General features: G+C 46.1%; 1 protein-coding gene across 1 annotated transcript in view; it reads left to right on the plus strand.

Moving 5' to 3' along the window:
* The first annotated feature begins 1,448 nt into the window (after nt 1-1,448).
* LOC139763663 (tubulin alpha-1A chain-like) overlaps nt 1,449-20,698 on the plus strand; it is a 39,943-nt gene continuing 20,693 nt past the window's right edge. Inside the window, exon 1 of the mRNA XM_071689961.1 lies at nt 1,449-1,556. Coding sequence (XP_071546062.1) covers nt 1,554-1,556 — 3 coding nt within the window. The 5' untranslated portion in view covers nt 1,449-1,553. The remainder of the gene's footprint in view (nt 1,557-20,698) is intronic.

Here is a 20,698-nt window from a genome sequence, read left to right on the forward strand (position 1 = left end):
GCTATACGACAAATCAATACACAAAGCTATAGTGAACCTCAAACTACTGCATAGTTGTGCACAACCCCCAAACTACAGCTAAACGACCCTTGGTTCGTTAAAGGGTTATTACGAATTATATTCGTGGTGGGGTTTGTGTGGGGTCAGTGTCACATCTGGGGGGTTACAATGGCGCTGAATCATTTTCTCTGGGGTTGGAATTTCCTGTTCATGATTAACATATCAAACTGACAAGATTATGTATCATGTGTGTGTGTGTGTGTGTGTGTGTGTGTGTGTGTGTGTGTGTGTGTGTGCGTGTATGCATCATGTGTGTGTGTGTGTGTGTGGTGTGTGTGTGTGTGTGTGCGTGTATGCATCATGTGTGTGTGTGTGTGTGTGTGTGTGTGTGTGTGTGTGTGTGTGTGTGTGTATGTATCATGTGTGTGTGTGTGTGTGTGTGTGTGTGTGTGTGTGTGTGTGTATGTATCATGTGTGTGTGGTGTGTGTGTATCATGTGTGTGTGTGTGTGTATCATGTGTGTGTGTGTGTGTGTGTGTGTGTGTGTGTGTGTGTGTGTATGTATGATCTTGGACACATGTTGTTATAGCGTTACGAGGAATAACACGTCACGTCACGTGATCGTCTACGTATCCATACGTTCGTGTTACAAGTTAGACGTAACAGAGATATACGCCATCTCACCTGTGTATGTCGCATACTTATTGGTGTATATCCCGTTGTTCACTCACACTAATAAGGCTTCTCCTGTTTGGGGTGGCAGGCACGGGGGAGGGAGGTGTGGTCGGCCATGGCCGCCCGCCCGCCCGCCCGCTGCTCACTCGGTGTCAATAACGTGAGTGAGTCACGCGGCAAAGCTGCGTAATCTTTTTTACTAAGATGAACAAGGGCATCCCTAGCTAAACCAACCGGTTTTTTTTTTCTAATCTCTTTAATTGCATCTAATGTATTAGGCTTACCTAATATACACTAACTCAGAATATATAGAGTAGGAATGATTAGATTATATATGTATGATTAAGTTTATGCTCGCGTGGTTAAGGGTTTGAAGTGATGTGAAGTTGCCGAAAAAAACTGCCGCGATCTCCAGCATGCTTGTTCTCGTTCGTTTTAGGAAAAATATCGTCAAGTAGGACCTCTAATGGCTCCCCTTACCCAATCACAGTTCAGTTTACTGAAAGGGCGTGGCATCTGACCAATCAGAGACGGCGTACTGTACCGCTTGCTGGAAACGTCTCAGCAGATGAGACTCGATGCCAATGGTGCATTAAGTAAATATTAGAAATAAAAATGTACTCTATAAACACTCATAAATATCATCTGAATCAATTTGAAATAAAGAGTTTGATATATTATATTAATGATATTTGAGTATAAGGTAAAATAGCTGAGAAATAAATCGATATAAATTACTAATTAGTACCTCATGATTCACCGGTCACATAAAACCCGGCACGCGAGCTCTGGTCTCGTTATTGCTCGTGGGGATTCCTCAAGGTCCTTGTCGGCTCTGTCTGCTCTGCCGGTACTTTTCCGTCAGCTCGACCATAAAAATGGTAAGTCGTTACTAGAAACTATTACCATCAAGTAATTTGTTTATTTCACTCTTTATTTAAAGTTCCCGCCCACGCTGACAAACTGTATTAATGCATTATTATTTATTTGTTCAACTAGCGACGTTTTCTGGTATGAAAAAGTTATTAAAATGGTTGTACTAACTATTTATCCTTGAGTAGCGCCATGTTTCTTCTTTATTTATGAGATAAAAATAACTTTATTATTATTATTATTATAACTTCATTGAAATAAAGTAGAAGTTATTCGATGAGGTAAAATTGCGAGTTTGTGCGATGTATTACATATACATGGAGGATGTAGTAATACAACAGTTGCCTCCTCAAGATGTAGTAATAATACAACAGGTGGTCATAAAGATGTAGTAATACAACAGGAGGTCATAAAAATGTAGTAGTAATACAACAGGTCATAAAGATGGAGTAATACAACAGGTCATAAAGATGGAGTAATACAACAGGTGGTCATAAAGATGTAGTAATACAACAGGTGGTCATAAAGATGTAGTAATACAACAGGTGGTCATAAAGATGTAGTAATACAACAGGTCATAAAGATGGAGTAATACAACAGGTCATAAAGATGTAATACAACAGGTGGTCATAAAGATGTAGTAATACAACAGGTGGTCATAAAAATGTATTAATACAACAGGAGGTTATAAAGATGTAGTGATACAACAGGTTATAAAGATTAGTAATAATACAACAGGTCATAAAGATGTACTAATACATCAGGTCATAAAGATGTAGTAATACAACAGGAGGTCATAAAGATGTAGTAATACAACAGGTGGTCATAAAGATGTAGTAGTTATACAACAGGTGGTCATAAAGATGTAGTAGTTATACAACAGGTGGTCATAAAGATGTAGTAGTTATACAACAGGTGGTCATAAAGATGTAGTAATACAACAGGTGGTCATAAAGATGTAGTAATACAACAGGTGGTCACAAAGATGTAGTAATACAACAGGAGGTCATAAAGATGTAGTTATACAACAGGAGGTCATAAAGATGTAGTAATACAACAGGAGGTTATAAAGATGGAGTAATAATACAACAGTTGGTCATTAAGATGTAGTAGTAATACAACAGGTGGTCCTAAAGATGTATTAATACAACAGGAGGTTATATAATCTTGTATCTCCGTGATGAGTGTAGGAATGTATCTACTGTATTATGTACATAAAGGTGGTGTGTTGACCATGGCGGGGGAAATGTGAGGAAATACAACCACTTGTTGCGCCATGTTGCCTGCTCCTGTGTGTGGCTAGGTGACTGTACACGTGCAGGTGTTTATATGTGGCTCTGGCTTGTGTGAGAGTATGTGACTGTGGAGGTGGAGGTGTTTATATGTGGCTCTGGCTTGTGTGAGGCTATGTGACTACACGCGCAGGTGTTTATATGTGGCTCTGGCTTGTGTGAGCTGTGACTGTAGAGGCGCAGGTGTTTATATGTGGCTCTGGCTTGTGTGAAGCTATGTGACTAGAGGCGCAGGTGTTTAGATGTGGCTCTGGCTTGTGAGGGTGTGGGACGAGAAGCGCAGGTGTTTATATGTGGCTCTGGCTTGTGAGGGTGTGGGACGAGAAGCGCAGGTGTTTATATGTGGCTCTGGCTTGTGAGGGTGTGAGACTAGAGGCGCAGGTGTTTATATGTGGCTCTGGCTTGTGAGGGTTTGGGACTAGAAGCGCAGGTGTTTATATGTGGCTCTGGCTTGTGTGAAGGTATGTGACTAGAGGCGCAGGTGTTTACATGTGGCTCTGGCTTGTGTGAGGTTATGTGAGCTGTGACTGAAGGCTCAGGTGTTTGTTGATATGTGGCTTTGTTTCTACAAATGTGGCTTAGGCCTGTGCAAGATTGTGAGGTATAACTCTATGCACAAATGTGGCTTTTTCCTTTGCTAGACTATATCAACTGTGACTTGGTCAGCTCAGATGTGTGTACATATGTGGTTTTGGCGGGTATGTGAGCTATGAGCCCATAGGCTCAGGTGTTTGTGCACATGTGACTTGCATGTGTCGAAGAGTATGTGAGCCGGGGTTAGTGTAAGTACACATGTGGCTTGGGTCTGTACACATGACATGTACGTTGTGACAGCGTAAGGGGGGAGTCAGGTGTGTTGTGTACATGTGGCTTGAACATCCGATAGGCACATGTTGGTCAAAAGTGTTGGCGAGATAATTTGAATGTCATCTGTTTTTGATCAATATTTAATATAAATGGTAATCAATAAGTTATCTTAGAACTCTACATTATTATTTATTATATATTGAACCTATATACCGCTACCTATATGGATGCAAGTGTTTATTTATATTTATATTTATGGATAAAATTAAATAAATTTGACGTATGTATGTTTGAGAGTTGGATATTCAACTTGTTATTAGGTCGTTTATTACATTTCCTTTGAGTGATCAAGAAATACAAAGTTTATAGAGAAAGAATAAAGGTATTAGCAGTTGTCCTGGCCATAGGAAGAGAACCATCCAGAATTCCTGGGAAGAGAGAGATAAGAAAAAAAAATTAGATGGCCATTGTGGTTTGGAAAATTGATGTGGGGTGGAATGGTGAAGCAGCGTTGCTTTATGTCATTATTATCTCTTTGTAGCTCCGGGAGACGACGAGCGTGGGTGCTCGTGCCTGTGCGTGGATGTGAAGAGGGTCTATTCCTTAAGCTCGGGCTGGGTCAAATTATCCTTTTGTCAGCATTGGAGACATTAAGTTGGATTTAAAGTGAAGTGCCAGACATGGCAACGCCACCCCAGACACAGGTTTTCCCGCGCTCAGAATTCTTGCAAGGAAACATACATTTCTCATCTTATTATCACCAGCTTTCTTTTGTTACCTTCACGTAGCTGTTAATTTGCATTTAGATAATATGTTTTTCAATGCATAAGGTTGTTTGTGTGAGAAATTATTTAGGATAAAACATGAAATGTTTTTTCTTCCAACGACATTTGGTAACTGTTCAAGCCTCCGGGGAAGGTGACAGTTGGCGAAATTTACGTTGCCATCTTGTGGGTTCTTATTTTTTTTTTCATGGGAGCGACAGCCATGTGCTACAATTGTAGAATATCTTCAATATTTTATAATACTTTTACTGCGGTTGTAGATCCCTCTTCTGTAGATGGAGACAGGATAGTACAGCAGAAGGCTCCTCCCCCACCCACCACTATAGATGGAGACAGGATAGTACAGCAGAAGGCTCCTCCCCACCCACCACTATAGATGGAGACAGGATAGTACAGCAGAAGGCTCCTCCCTCCCCCACCACTATAGATGGAGACAGGATAGTACAGCAGAAGGCTCCTCCCAACCCACCACTATAGATGGAGACAGGATAGTACAGCAGAAGGCTCCTCCCCACCCACCACTATAGATGGAGACAGGATAGTACAGCAGAAGGCTCCTCCCCACCCACCACTATAGATGGAGACTGGATAGTACAGCAGAAGGCTCCTCCCCCACCCACCACTATAGATGGAGACAGGATAGTACAGCAGAAGGCTCCTCCCCCCACCCACCACTATAGATGGAGACAGGATAGTACAGCAGAAGGCTCCTCCCCGCTCACCACTATAAATGGAGACAGGATAGTACAGCAGAAGGCTCCTCCCAACCCACCACTATAGATGGAGACAGGATAGTACAGCAGAAGGCTCCTCCCAACCCACCACTATAGATGGAGACAGGATAGTACAGCAGAAGGCTCCTCCCAACCCACCACTATAGATGGAGACAGGATAGTACAGCAGAAGGCTCCTCCCCACCCACCACTATAGATGGAGACAGGATAGTACAGCAGAAGGCTCCTCCCCACTCACCACTATAGATGGAGACAGGATAGTACAGCAGAAGGCTCCTCCCCACCCACCACTATAGATGGAGACAGGATAGTACAGCAGAGGGCTCCTCCCAACCCACCACTATAGATGGAGACAGGATAGTACAGCAGAAGGCTCCTCCCAACCCACCACTATAGATGGAGACAGGATAGTACAGCAGAAGGCTCCTCCCCCACCCACCACTATAGATGGAGACAGGATAGTACAGCAGAAGGCTCCTCCCCACCCACCACTATAGATGGAGACAGGATAGTACAGCAGAAGGCTCCTCCCCACCCACCACTATAGATGGAGACAGGATAGTACAGCAGAAGGCTCCTCCCCCACCCACCACTATAGATGGAGACAGGATAGTACAGCAGAAGGCTCCTCCCCCACCCACCACTATAGATGGAGACAGGATAGTACAGCAGAAGGCTCCTCCCACCCACCACTATAGATGGAGACAGGATAGTACAGCAGAAGGCTCCTCCCCACCCACCACTATAGATGGAGACAGGATAGTACAGCAGAAGGCTCCTCCCAACCCACCACTATAGATGGAGACAGGATAGTACAGCAGAAGGCTCCTCCCCACCCACCACTATAGATGGAGACAGGATAGTACAGCAGAAGGCTCCTCCCCCACCCACCACTATAGATGGAGACAGGATAGTACAGCAGAAGGCTCCTCCTCCACCCACCACTATAGATGGAGACAGGATAGTACAGCAGAAGGCTCCTCCCCACCCACCACTATAGATGGAGACAGGATAGTACAGCAGAAGGCTCCTCCCCCACCCACCACTATAGATGGAGACAGGATAGTACAGCAGAAGGCTCCTCCCTCCCCCACCACTATAGATGGAGACAGGATAATACAACTGACTGGTACATATGAAGTACCATTCATCACAACATGTTATTAACAACCAGAACCTAACCAAACATTGACCCACAAATCCACAATTGCTTTTAGTTAAGAAAACATAAAGAAAATACAGAGGAAGGTACACATGTGTACACACGGTACACATGTGTACACACGGTACACACATGTGTACACACAATGTATAGTTAGGAAAATATTAGATGAGAAATGTTGGGAGATGAGATCATTGTGATGGAATTGCAACATTCTTCTTGATGGAAATTAATATGATTTTTTTTATTAATGTTTTCCTGAATATATATATACATATTTTCTACTAAATATGTGGTGTAAAAAGAACATTTTCGGGTCATTTATAACGAACTGATGATTCGTATTAGGTTCGAGTTATGAAAGTTGGTGTATAAATTTGATTGTCATTTCGAATTTTCGTCTCAACACTTGATTTTTAAATTTTTAAAATTTCTCAAAAGAGAAAATTAACTCCATGTGCTATAGCGTGAGGCTCCTCCTGCAGTGCAATATAGATATATAGATGAATATTACTATATTGTAAAGTGGTTAAGAGGCTCCTGCAATGCAATATAGATATATAGATGAATATTACTATATTATAAAGTGGTTAAGATTGCTCCTGCAGTGCAATATAGATATATAGATGAATATTACTATATTGTAAAGTGGTTAAGAGGCTCCTGCAATGCAATATAGATATATAGATGAATATTACTATATTATAAAGTGGTTAAGATTGCTCCTGCAGTGCAATATAGATATATAGATGAATATTACTATATTGTAAAGTGGTTAAGAGGCTCCTGCAATGCAATATAGATATATAGATGAATATTACTATATTATAAAGTGGTTAAGATTGCTCCTGCAATGCAATATAGATATATAGATGAATATTACTATATTATAAAGTGGTTAAGATTGCTCCTGCAGTGCAATATAGATATATAGATGAATATTACTATATTATAAAGTGGTTAAGAGGCTCCTGCAATGCAATATAGATATATAGGTGAATATTACTATATTATAAAGTGGTTAAGATTGCTCCTGCAATGCAATATAGATATGTAGATGAATATTACTATATTATAAAGTGGTTAAGATTGCTCCTGCAGTGCAATATAGATATATAGATGAATATTACTATATTGTAAAGTGGTTAAGAGGCTCCTGCAATGCAATATAGATATATAGGTGAATATTACTATATTATAAAGTGGTTAAGAGGCTCCTGCAGTGCAATATAGATATATAGATGAATATGACTATATTCTAAAGAGGTTGAGGACCTGTGTTAGCTGTGTTGTGTGTGTGTGGCAGAGGTGATTGGTGTGGGCTAGGTTATAACCTGGCCATGTTTGACGGTATAGTACGGTCGACGGCATGTGTGTGTGGACTGGCCAGGTTTGGATTCTGATGGAGGATGAATTAGACATTGAATTCCTGGAGACAATTTAGAATTAGAACTTCAGATGGCTTGTTTTAGTCATCTGAAAACTTATTGTAGGAAATTACCATTAAAATGACATTGTCATTGCTCGTTATTGCTGAATACATAGGAATATATACATATGAATGTGTATGCATACGCTCATACAAGACGCATAGGTATGCATATCAATGTTAATTATGCATTCCACACCACAAGCTGGGTAACTGGCTTAGGGTGGATGTGAGTGCTAGTTACCTGTGTTATGGGCCGATGATTTCCTAGTGGTGTTGTCCCGTCACGTGACCTATGCAACTGGTCTTTCCCGTTAACTACCACACAACAATTACGACTGTAGAAAAGGCATTTAGGGTCATCTTGGGTCACTCTTAACTCCATTTATCAAGAGGCATGGAACACACCGGTCCCCAACAGTCTGGAAAGAAGTTCCTGCACCATACCCGCCACCTTCAGCTCCTCCCACCAGAGATCCCTCTTCCCTGAGTTGCAGTGCGACACCATAAGTACATGGAGCCCATCCCAGCCATTGTCATTTTAGATTTTCTTTTTATTTCAGTATTTATGTCCTTTATCTGGAGATAACTCAATGTTACTGATTTATATACTAAATGTCCATGTAATTTATACATACACAATATGTATACTTAAACGATACACTGGTATGTATTCACTGCTGTAATACTTGTACGTGTGTTAATGGCTTGTTATGTCAGTATGATTAAAACTTGACACTGACATAATTGATACATTATTGTTTATTTGTTAGAATTAGATGTTAGATTAAGATGTTAGATTGAGATGTTAGATTTAGATGTTAGAGGCCGTAATAATGGTCAGTTTAGCCCTCTAAGGCGACACGTTCATAGAGGGATCCTTAGACATTTCCTTAACTGACCAATGAGAAATGACTCAAATTTAGTTTACCTGTTTCTCGTAAACTCTCTCATATATACGTTAAGGAAGTAAACTATATCTACCCTCATAACTACAGGTATTTATCTGTAGTCTAATTATTTTGTCTGTTTATTGCCCCAGCGTGTGTGTGTGTGTGTGTGTGTGTGTGTGTATAGAGGCCCATGTGTAGAGGGGGGCCAGAGTGAGAGATGCCATGGTTTACCACAAAATTCTTTATATGTAAGACCACGGGAGCGCGCGCTCGCGCCTCCTCACGTCCGCCATGGCGGAAATGGAGAGGATAATTGGTTGTGATGACGACTTGTTGATCCAGCAGGTTGTGCTGTGCTGGTGGGCGTCGTGTTGTGGTTTTCCCCCCTGGGCTCGTGGTTGTAGCAAGGCCCCGGGGGTTGTCTCTAAGGGTGGTTGTGGGGTGGTTGTGGTTCTTGTTACGTTTCGGTTGTACAGGACGTGTTGTGATGTGGTATTGTCGTGTGAGATGGTGGGAGATGGAGATGTTGGTCCATATTATGTGGCTGGACGGTACACTGAGGTGTACCTCACGGTACGATCAAGTGTACCATGAGGTACGGTAGGTGTATGTGAGTTGCACATCCACAGTTGTAACCTCCTGGTCTGGAAGACGAGTTCTTGAGCTCTTTTCCAGCAGTTAGAGTCCAGGAAGTTCTGGAATTTCCTTTTTTATTTTATTTTTCCAGAATTTAAGTGGCTTTGAGATGAAAAATTTGACCTGTTGTGGTACTATTGAGATATTCAAATGATCTGACTGGTGTTAATTAGTATGATATGAATTCATACAGATACAATACCCAGGCTGTAATGTATGTATGTATGGATGGATACATTAAATACATAGTTACCCAGCCTGTAATGTATGTATGTATGGATTGATACATTAAATATATGGTTGCCCAGCCTGTAATGTATGTATGTATGGATGGATACATTAAATACATAGTTACCCAGCCTGTAATGTATGTATGTATGGATGGATACATTAAATACATGGTTGCCCAGCCTGTAATGTATGTATGTATGTATGGATACATTGAATACATAGTTGCCCAGCCTGTAATGTGTATGTGTGGGGGGGATACAGTGAGGCCCCTCAGTTCACCTCTGTAACTGTAATGTTCACTGTACCTGTATGTGAGCCAGCCCTCCACAAGTCCCCTCCAGTATCTGGGGAGCCCTTCACAAGTCCCCTCCAGTATTTGGGGAGCCCTTCACAAGTCCCCTCCAGTATTTGGGGAGCCCTTCACAAGTCCCCTCCAGTATCTGGGGAGCCCTCCAGTGTGTGTGTGTGTGTGTGTGTGTGTGTGTGTGTGTGTGTGTGTGTGTGGCAACATGAGCCAGGGGGAGGCCCTCCCTCCCTCCCTCACCAGCCAACAGACGTTGTACTGACTCTTCACTTCACCTCACTGAGACACTTCTTCTCCCCTCCACTGTACACACCATTGTACTCCTCCCCACACCCTCCTCCTGCCGTCTACATACCTCCCCACTCCCTCCTCCTTCTATCTACACACCTCCCCACTACCTCCTCCTTCTACACACCTCCCCACACCCTCCTCCTGCCGTCTACACACCTCCCCACTACCTCCTCCTTCTATCTACACACCTCCCCACTACCTCCTTCCTTCTACACACCTCCCCACTACCTCCTTCCTTCTACATACCTCCCCACTACCTCCTTCCTTCTACACACCTCCCCACTACCTCCTCCTTCTATCTACACACCTCCCCACTACCTCCTTCCTTCTACACACCTCCCCACTACCTCCTTCTACACACCTCCCCACTACCTCCTCCTCCTCCTCCATCTACACATCTCCCCACTACCTCCTCCTATCTACACATCTCTCCACTACCTCCTCCTTCTATCTACACACCTCCCCACGACAAGTAAGGAGAGGGAGAGAAGAAAATAAAAAAAAAGAGTAAGATTTACCGTGAAAAATAAGTGGTTGTGGCCTATTTATTAAGGTTCAGGTGTGAGGATAAACATGTGAAGGTCAAGAGTTGTCTAAAGTTTAGCTGTGTGAGGAAGGAAACAGAAGACATCACAATTACTCATAATTTGAGTTACCAAAGTAATGAACGTGACACCATTACCCAGGATGACGTAGTCAAAGTAATGGTGTGTGTTGGGGGGGCACACAGGCCGCTCACCCTCGGGCACTACATGGCGGAGTAATACCTCGAGAAGAGTGGAAAGTGGACCACCACCACTGAGTGGAAAGTGGACCACCACCACCACTGAGTGGAAAGTGGACCACCACCACCACTGAGTGGAAAGTGGACCACCACCACCACTGAGTGGAAAGTGGACCACCACCACTGAGTGGAAAGTGGACCACCACCACCACTGAGTGGAAAGTGGACCACCACCACCACTGAGTGGAAAGTGGACCACCACCACCACTGAGTGGAAAGTGGACCACCACCACCACTGAGTGGAAAGTGGACCACCACCACCACTGAGTGGAAAGTGGACCACCACCACCACTGAGTGGAAAGTGGACCACCACCACCACCACCACTGGGGGCAACAACGATGGAGGTTAAACGATGAGATAAGGTTATTAAGTCGGTGTGATGACTGTGCATACAGCTACAACCACCCTTAGTGACACGACCCTCGAGGACGATGGTACGACCCCTCGAGGAGGATGATACGACCCAGAGGATGATGATACGACCTCGAGGACGATGTACGACCCTCGAGGACTATGTACGACCCTCGAGGACGACGGTACGACCATCGAGAACGATGTACGACCCTCGAGGACGATGGTACGACCCTCGAGGACGATGGTACGACCCCTCGAGGACGATGATACGACCCAGAGGATGATGATACGACCTCGAGGACGATGTACGACCCTCGAGGACGATGTACGACCCTCGAGGACGATGTACGACCCTCGAGGACGATGTACGACCCTCGAGGACGATGTACGACCCTCGAGGACTATGTACGACCCTCGAGGACGATGGTACGACCCTCGAGGACGATGGTACGACCCTCGAGGACGACGGTACGACCCTCGAGAACGATGGCACGACCCTCGAGGACGATGGTACGACCCCATCGAGGACGACGATACGAACCCTCGAGGACGACGGTACGACCCTCGAGGACGAGAGTACGACTCTCGAAAACGACGGTACGACCCTCGAGCACGACGGTACGACCCTCGAGGACGACGATACGACCCTCGAGGACGATGGTACAACCCTCGAGCACGACGGTACGACCCTCGAGCACGACGGTACGACCCTCGAGCACGACGGTACGACCCTCGAGGACGACGGTACGACCTTCGAGGACGAGAGTACGACCTTTGGATATAAAGCCATCATAGTGACTCTCGACTCCAGATTGTACCTCGTGGTACACAGCGTACCCTGTGGTACACAGCGTACCCTCATGGTACACAGCGTACCCTGTGGTACACAGCGTACCCTCATGGTACACAGCGTACCCTGTGGTACACAGCGTACCCTCATGGTACACAGCGTACCCTTGTGGTACACATCGTACCCTCGTGGTACACAGCGTACCCTGCGTACCGTATGGTACACAGTGTACCATACCACCTACAAGACAATGTACATAGCATGGTACGTGTGTTTTGTGCTGAACCCAAGATTTGTAGTACATGTCGACCTTCCTCCACTTGTGGCATGTGTACATTATGTACACATGCCAGTGTACTCACAGAGTACATTGAACATAGCGTACACCACAACGTAGCACAACAAGCGTCCGCTGGCTATGTTAAGTAAGCCTCCTGTGCTATGTTCAAAAACCCGTATTTCAAGGATTTTTGACATTCACACAAAATTATTACCAATCAACCAATTTTACTAGATTTTTTTTACCAATCAACCAATTGTACTAGATTTTTTACCAATCAACCAATTTTACTAGATTTTTTTTACCAATCAACCAATTGTACTAGATTTTTTACCAATCAACCAATTTTACTATATATTTTTTACCAATCAACCAATTGTACTAGATTTTTTACCAATCAACCAATTTTACTATATATTTTTTACCAATCAACCAATTTTACTATATATTTTTTACAAATCAACCAATTTTACTATTACCAATCAACGAATTTTACTATATATTTTTTACCAATCAACCAATTTTACTAGATTTTTTACCAATCAACCAATTTTACTATTTTTTTTTACCAATCAACCAATTTTACTAGATTTTTTACCAATCAACCAATTTTATTGTTTTTACCAATTAACCAATTTCATCGGATATTTGCTATCAGATCAACCAATTTCAGATTTTTATCAACCCAATTTCAACATTTTTTTATCAATAAGTTTCACCAGCTTTTTTAATCAGCCAATTTCATCGGATTTTTTTTTACCTATTTCACCAATTCTTTAACCAATTTCACCAGCTTTTTTAATCAGCCAGTTTCACGGATTTTTTTTAAGCCAGCCAATTTCACCAGATATTTTTGATCAACCAGTTTTACCAGCTTTTTTAAATGAACCAATTTCACCAATTTTTTTAATCGACCAATTTCACTTGATTTTTTTAAACCAACCAATTTCATCAGATATTTTTAACCAATTTCCCCAGATTTTTTAAACCAATTTCAAATATTTTTAAACCAATTTCTCCTAATTTTAACCAACCAATTTCACCCAATTTAACCAACCAATTTCACCCAATTTAACCAACCAATTTCACCAATTTTGTTTTATACCAATTTATTTAGATTTTATATTTCGCGACGCAAATTAATGTGTTGTGGTTATTACATTACGTCGTATTGATGTTAGAGTGATGTTGTGATGTTAACCGTGTTATGGAAGACAATACGTTGATGATAATTGGATGTGTGTAACGTAACTACAGGTCGTCCAAGGGTGGTCGTATGTCGGGCCACCTGTGTTATACGACGGTCGTAGACGCGTGTCGCAAACTGGTGGTTCGCTATACGTGACCTTGTGAAAGGATTGCGTGTCTTAATCCCCCTTAGGTCGACGGTACGACCCTTTGAGCACGTACGACCATGGAGGTCGTATATATACGACTCGAGCGCGACGGTGCGACCCTTTGAGCACGTACGACCATGGGCCTCGTATGTATACGACCCTTGAGCGCGACGAAACGACCATTTGAGCACGCACGACCATGGAGGTCGTATGTATACGACCGTTGAGCGCGACGGTACGACCATTTGAGCACGTGCGACCATGGAAGTCGTATGTGTACGATCCTTGAGCACGTTGGGACGACCATTTGAGCACTTACGACCATGGAGGTCGTATGTATACGACCGTTGAGCGCGACGGTACGACCATTTGAGCACGTGCGACCATGGAAGTCGTATGTGTACGATCCTTGAGCACGTTGGGACGACCATTTGAGCACTTACGACCATGGAGGTCGTATGTATACGACCCTTGAGCGCGACGAAACGACCATTTGAGCACTTACGACCATGGAGGTCGTATGTATACGACTCTTGAGCACGACGGTACGACCATGTAGATCGTATACGTACGACCCTTAAGCACGTCGATACGACCCTAGGGTATGATAGGCTAACCTTTGACCTGACCTGTATGGGTCAGGTCAAAGACCAGATGGTTCAAGTTGAGGTGGTTCTGCTAGTGGGGGGGGGGTGAAGTGGCTCTAGTGGTGGTTGAGGTAGTGGCACTAGTTTCGGGGGGTGGTTGAGGTGGGGTAGTTAAGGGGGTTGCATTAGTGGTGGGGGGTTAGTGGTGTCAGTGGTGGGGGTTAGTGGTGTCAGTGGTGGGGGGTTAGTGGTGTCAGTGGTGGGGGGTTAGTGGTGTCAGTAGTGGGGTGGGTTAGTGGTGTCAGTGGTGGGGGGTTAGTGGTGTCAGTGGTGGGGGGTTAGTGGTGTCAGTAGTGGGGGGTTAGTGGTGTCAGTGGTGGGGTGTCAGTGGTGGGGGGTTAGTGGTGTAAGTGGTGGGGGGTTAGTGGTGTAAGTGGTGGGGGGGTAGTGGTGTCAGTGGTGGGGGGTTAGTGGTGTCAGTGGTGGGGGGTTAGTGGTGTCAGTAGTGGGGGGTTAGTGGTGTCAGTGGTGGGGGTTAGTGGTGTCAGTGGTGGGGGGTTAGTGGTGTAAGTGGTGGGGGGTTAGTGGTGTAAGTGGTGGGGGGGTAGTGGTGTCAGTGGTGGGGGGGTAGTGGTGTCAGTGGTGGGGTGGGTTAGTGGTGTCAGTGGTGGGGGGTTAGTGGTGTCAGTGGTGGGAGGTTAGTGGTGTCAGTGGTGGGGGGTAGTGGTGTCAGTGGTGGGGTGGGTTAGTAGTGTCAGTGGTGGGGGTTAGTGGTGTCAGTGGTGGGGGGTTAGTGGTGTCAGTGGTGGGGTGGGGTTAGTGGTGTCAGTGGTGGGGGGGGTTAGTGGTGTCAGTGGTGGTGGGGTTAGTGGTGTCAGTGGTGGGGGGTTAGTGGTGTCAGTAGTGGGTGGGTTAGTAGTGTCAGTGGTGGGGTGTTAGTGGTGTCAGTGGTGGGGTGTTAGTGGTGTCAGTGGTGGGGGGTTAGTGGTGTCAGTGGTGGGGTGGGTTAGTGGTGTCAGTGGTGGGGTGGGGTTAGTGGTGTCAGTGGTGGGGGGGGTAGTGGTGTCAGTGGTGGGGTGGGTTAGTGGTGTCAGTGGTGGGGTGGGGTTAGTGGTGTCAGTGGTGGGGTGGGTTAGTGGTGTCAGTGGTGGGGTGGGGTTAGTGGTGTCAGTGGTGGGGTGGGGTTAGTGGTGTCAGTGGTGGTGGGGTTAGTGGTGTCAGTGGTGGGGGGGGTAGTGGTGTCAGTGGTGGGGTGGGTTAGTGGTGTCAGTGGTGGTGGGGTTAGTGGTGTCAGTGGTGGTGGGGTTAGTGGTGTCAGTGGTGGGGTGGGTTAGTGGTGTCAGTGGTGGGGTGGGGTTAGTGGTGTCAGTGGTGGGGTGGGTTAGTGGTGTCAGTGGTGGTGGGGTTAGTGGTGTCAGTGGTGGTGGGGTTAGTGGTGTCAGTGGTGGGGGGGTTAGTGGTGTCAGTGGTGGTGGGGTTAGTGGTGTCAGTGGTGGGGTGGGGTTAGTGGTGTCAGTGGTGGTGGGGTTAGTGGTGTCAGTGGTGGGGTGGGTTAGTGGTGTCAGTGGTGGGGGGTTAGTGGTGTCAGTGGTGGGGTGGGTTAGTGGTGTCAGTGGTGGGGTGGGGTTAGTGGTGTCAGTGGTGGGTGGGGTAGTGGTGTCAGTGGTGGGGTGGGGTTAGTGGTGTCAGTGGTGGGGTGGGTTAGTGGTGTCAGTGGTGGGGTGGGGTTAGTGGTGTCAGTGGTGGGGTGGGGTTAGTGGTGTCAGTGGTGGGGTGGGTTAGTGGTGTCAGTAGTGGGTTGGGTTAGTGGTGTCAGTGGTGGGGGGGTTAGTGGTGTCAGTGGTGGGGGGGGTAGTGGTGTCAGTGGTGGGGGGGTAGTGGTGTCAGTGGTGGGGGGGTTAGTGGTGTCAGTGGTGGGGTGGGTTAGTGGTGTCAGTGGTGGGGGGGGTAGTGGTGTCAGTGGTGGGGTGGGGTTAGTGGTGTCAGTGGTGGGGTGTGTTAGTGGTGTCAGTGGTGGGGGGTTAGTGGTGTCAGTGGTGGGGTGGGTTAGTGGTGTCAGTGGTGGGGTGGTTAGTGGTGTCAGTGGGTGGGGGGTTAGTGGTGTCAGTGGTGGGGTGGGGTTAGTGGTGTCAGTGGTGGGGGGTTAGTGGTGTCAGTGGTGGGGTGGGGTTAGTGGTGTCAGTGGTGGGGGTGTTAGTGGTGTCAGTGGTGGGGTGTCTGTGGTGGGGGGTTAGTGGTGTCAGTGGTGGGGTGGGGTTAGTGGTGTCAGTGGTGGGGTGGGGTTAGTGGTGTCAGTAGTGGGGGGGTAGTGGTGATGATATAAGAGTGAGGTCCCCCCCCCCCCCTGTGATGACCGCCTCGTCATCATGATGATGTAGGTAATGATGAGTCATCCTCCCTCCACCTCTCCCTCCGTCTCAACAGTCTTACTCACTATGACTCATCCCAGACTCGCCTCTGAGACGCTTCCGTAGTTTAAACTAGAGGATTTCCTAGTTCTAGAAGCCTCTAGACCATCTAGAATCTAGGAGCTGGCGTCAGGTCGCACGTAGAACGCTGATTAACCCGGGAACGTCGGATTAGCGAGTTCAAATCCCTCGCCAAAGCGGATTGGTCACGAAGACGTCATTCAAGACTTGCGCCATCTTTATCCCGCCACTTTGCCTTCATGTCATGTGCATATTCATGAGTCCCTGAGCCTCGGCGGGCGGTTATGAGCACCAGGGGCTCACACGGCGCTCCGCTGTGAGCACCGGAAACTCACAAGATCTGAGTTAAGGATATAGTACGTAGAAGCGAGGTTCAGGCCAATGATCCCTGATTGGTCAGTTATCTCTGGCGTTGTTGTGACGTAGCGGTCCTTGATTGGCGGTTGTTTGTGGCGGGGAAGCTCGTGATTGTTGGGTTCGATGTGACGTGGCGCTTCGTAATTGGTGGTTGGTCTTGGCGAATCGCTCCGTGATTGGTCGTGGGTTGAGGCGTGGTGCTCTATGATTGGTGGTAAGTTTGAAAGTCACTGGCATGTGATTGGTCATTTTGTGGTCATTTCTTCTTCCCTTAACGACCGTAAATGACCTAAACAAGCTCGTTCGGTCCTCCATTACGTCATGGGATGATAGAGGTTGTAGTAGACTGGGGAGGATTGGACGGGATTGGGGAAAGGAGGATTGGGTGCAGCGATTAGGAGTAAGAAGGATTCGGGAGATGTAGTTTGAGGCAGAGGTTTTGATTAGATAGACCTGGATTAGGAGATTCGGGATTAGAGGATTGGGGAGGAGGATGAGGAGGAGGAGGAGGATTAGACGTGTGGATTGGACTGTGAGGATTGGGGAGGGGGCGGTCCAGTGTTGGCGGGAAAATGGCGGTAATGGCGTAAACCCGCCGGAGGGGACGGTGTAAGTGGCGGGCCAAACATGGAGAGTAATTTCAAACAGGGCGCGCAGGAAGTGTACTTCTTGGCCGGAAGTGGTCGTAATGGTCGTTATGGTCGTGGTCGTCGGCGATTGGTCGTCCCTGGGGGGGGCTGGCATCCTGTGGGCTCGCCAGTCTTACCTGTGGCGGGTTCCTGCCGTGCTGGCGGGGTGCCTGGCTAGATGTAGCCACGTCTTCCCCACTCGCTGTAGCCACGTCTGAAACGACGGTACGACCCTTGAGCACGACGGTACGACCCTTGAACACGACGCTACGACCCTTGAGCACGACGATACGACCCTTGAGCACGACGCTACGACCCTTGACCACGACGCTACGACCCTTGACCACGACGGTACGACCCTTAAACACGACGGTATGACCCTTAAACACGACGGTACGACCCTTGAACACGACGGTACGACCCTTGAGCACGACGGTACGACTCTTAAGCACGACGGTACGACCCTTGAGCACGACGGTACGACCCTTGAGCACGACGGTACGACCCTTGAGCACGACGGTACGACCCTTGAGCACGACGGTACGACCCTTAAACACGACGGTACGACCCTTGAGCACGACGGTACGACCATTGAGCACGACGGTACGACCCTTGAACACGACGGTCATACCGCCATGCCCAACTCAAATAGAAGTGAGTCATTAACTTAAATGAAAATTATTAACATAAATGTAAGTTATTAACTTAAAGTAATTAACTTAAATGAAAATTATTAACATAAATGTAAGTTATTAACTTAAAGTCCTCAACTTAAATGAAAACTATTAACTTAAAGTCATTAACTTAAATGAAACTGATTAAGTAATTATTACTGTAGTTATGTAACGTTGTTTATATGGTTTATATAGGGTAGATATGGTAGACAATGTGTATGGTAGATAGTGATGCTGTGTTTGATACTGGCTAGGTAAATACACTGTATTATTACTAATTATAATACACACTAAACATGGCTGCTACTACGAACACTCCTCCATGTTATAATGTTTATAGATCAGATGTATATAGGTTAGAATGTTTATAGGTTGGAGTGTTTATATGTTAAGAATGTTTATAGGTTAGAATGTCTATGGGTTGGAATGTTTATAGGTTATAATGTTCATAGGTTAGATGTTTGTAAGTTGGAATGTGTATAGCTTAGAATGTTTATAGGATAGATGTTTATATGTTAGAATGTTTGTAGTGTAGATGTTTATTGGTTGGAATGTTTTTGTTAGAATGTTTATGTTAGAATGTTTATAGGTTAGATGTTTATAAGTTAGATGTTTATAGGTTAGATGTTTATAGGTTAGATGTTTATAGTTTAGATGTTTATAGGTTTTAAGAAGGTCTTAAGTTAGGATTTGACAGATCGAAGACGGAGTGTCCAGTAGAGTTGTAAGATGAAGTTGAGTTAATAGATAAGGGGAGTGTTGATAGTTTATTAGATATGAGTAGTAGGTTGGCTGATAATAAGGTGAGGATGATAAAGAATAAGGTGAGTTGATAATATATAGGTATGGTTGGCTGATAGATAAGGTGAGGTTGAGTTAATAGATAAGGTGAGGTTGAGTTAATAGATTAGGTATGGTTGGCTGATAGATAAGGTGAGGTTGAGTTAATAGATTAGGTATGGTTGGCTGATAGATAAGGTGATTTTGAGGTGATAGATAGGGTGAGGTTGAGCTAATAGATAAGGTGAGGTTGAGGAAATAGATAAAGTGAGTTTGAGTTAATGGGTAAGGTGAGGTTGAGTTAATAGATAAGGTGAGGTTGAGTTAATAGATAAGGTGAGGTTGAGTTAATAGATAAGGTGAGGTTGAGTTAATAGATAAGGTGAGGTTGAGTTAATAGATAACGTATGGTTGGGCTAATAGATAAACCAGACCTCCCCACGTCCGGCTATTTGGATCACCATTTGTGTAATGTCGACCTGGTGTGGCTACTGGGGGGCATGTGGAAGAGGGACCAGCAGTTCCACTTGCGGGAGCGGGGTTTTCTGCCTCGTTTTGCTCTGGATGTGAGTTTCATGTGCCCTGAAGGGTCGCTCTGGGGCCCTCCCCTCCTCACCATGTCCACCCTCACAGAGGGGCGCCCTGGCTGTGGGGCGGCTGCGGTCAAGGAAACTGTTCTGGTCTGTGGCCAGCATTCCTGGCCAGGGAGTGTGGGGAAGGTGGGTGACTGCCACAGCTCACAGCTCACAGCTGCTGGGAGGTCCTTCCCTGCCACCAGCTGTGCTGGGGGCTTCTCCTCCTGCTCACTCAGATGGGACTGAAGCGGCGGTACATTGTCCCTGAGGGACTGGGATTCGAACCCCGGACACAATGGTGTGCCAGAGGCCTCGAACCTGAGCCATATGGGTCATCATGCATGCTCAAGGGTCGTACCGTCGTGTTATTACATGGTACCGTCGTGTTCAAGGGTCGTACCGTCGTGTTCAAGGGTCGTACCGTCGTGCTCAAGGGTCGTACCGTCGTGTTCAAGGGTCGTACCGTCGTGCTCAAGTGTCGTACCGTCGTGTTGATACATCGTACCGTCGTGCTCAAGGGTCGCACCGTCATGTTCAAGGGTCGCACCGTCGTGTTCAAGGGTCGCACCGTCGTGTTCAAGGGTCGTACCGTCGTGTTCAAGGAAGTCCCACGTATGTTTATATATATAAACAACCCACAACTCCCACGTATGTTTATATATATAAACAACCTACAACTCCCACGCATGTTTATATATATATATATATATATAAACAACCCACAACTCCCACGTATGTTTATATATATAAACAACCCACAAGTCAAACTCATGTAAATTACCACGTGTGACGCCGTGACGTCAATGGTGCGTGTGGCGCAACGCGCGTTCGGGAAATATGGCGTCGGACGCGTTCGTTTTGTTTACTTCGGGTCGGGCGCCCGGGAGCGAGCCTAGTGGTGGCCCGGGAGCGAGGCTAGTGGTGGCCCGGGAGCGAGCCTAGTGGTCTCCCGGGAGCGAGCGTAATGGTCGCCCGGGAGCGAGCCTAGTGGGCCCGGGAGCGAGCCTA

Source organism: Panulirus ornatus, chromosome 47, assembly GCF_036320965.1.
Source record: "Panulirus ornatus isolate Po-2019 chromosome 47, ASM3632096v1, whole genome shotgun sequence".
NCBI classification, from domain to species: Eukaryota; Metazoa; Arthropoda; class Malacostraca; order Decapoda; family Palinuridae; genus Panulirus; species Panulirus ornatus.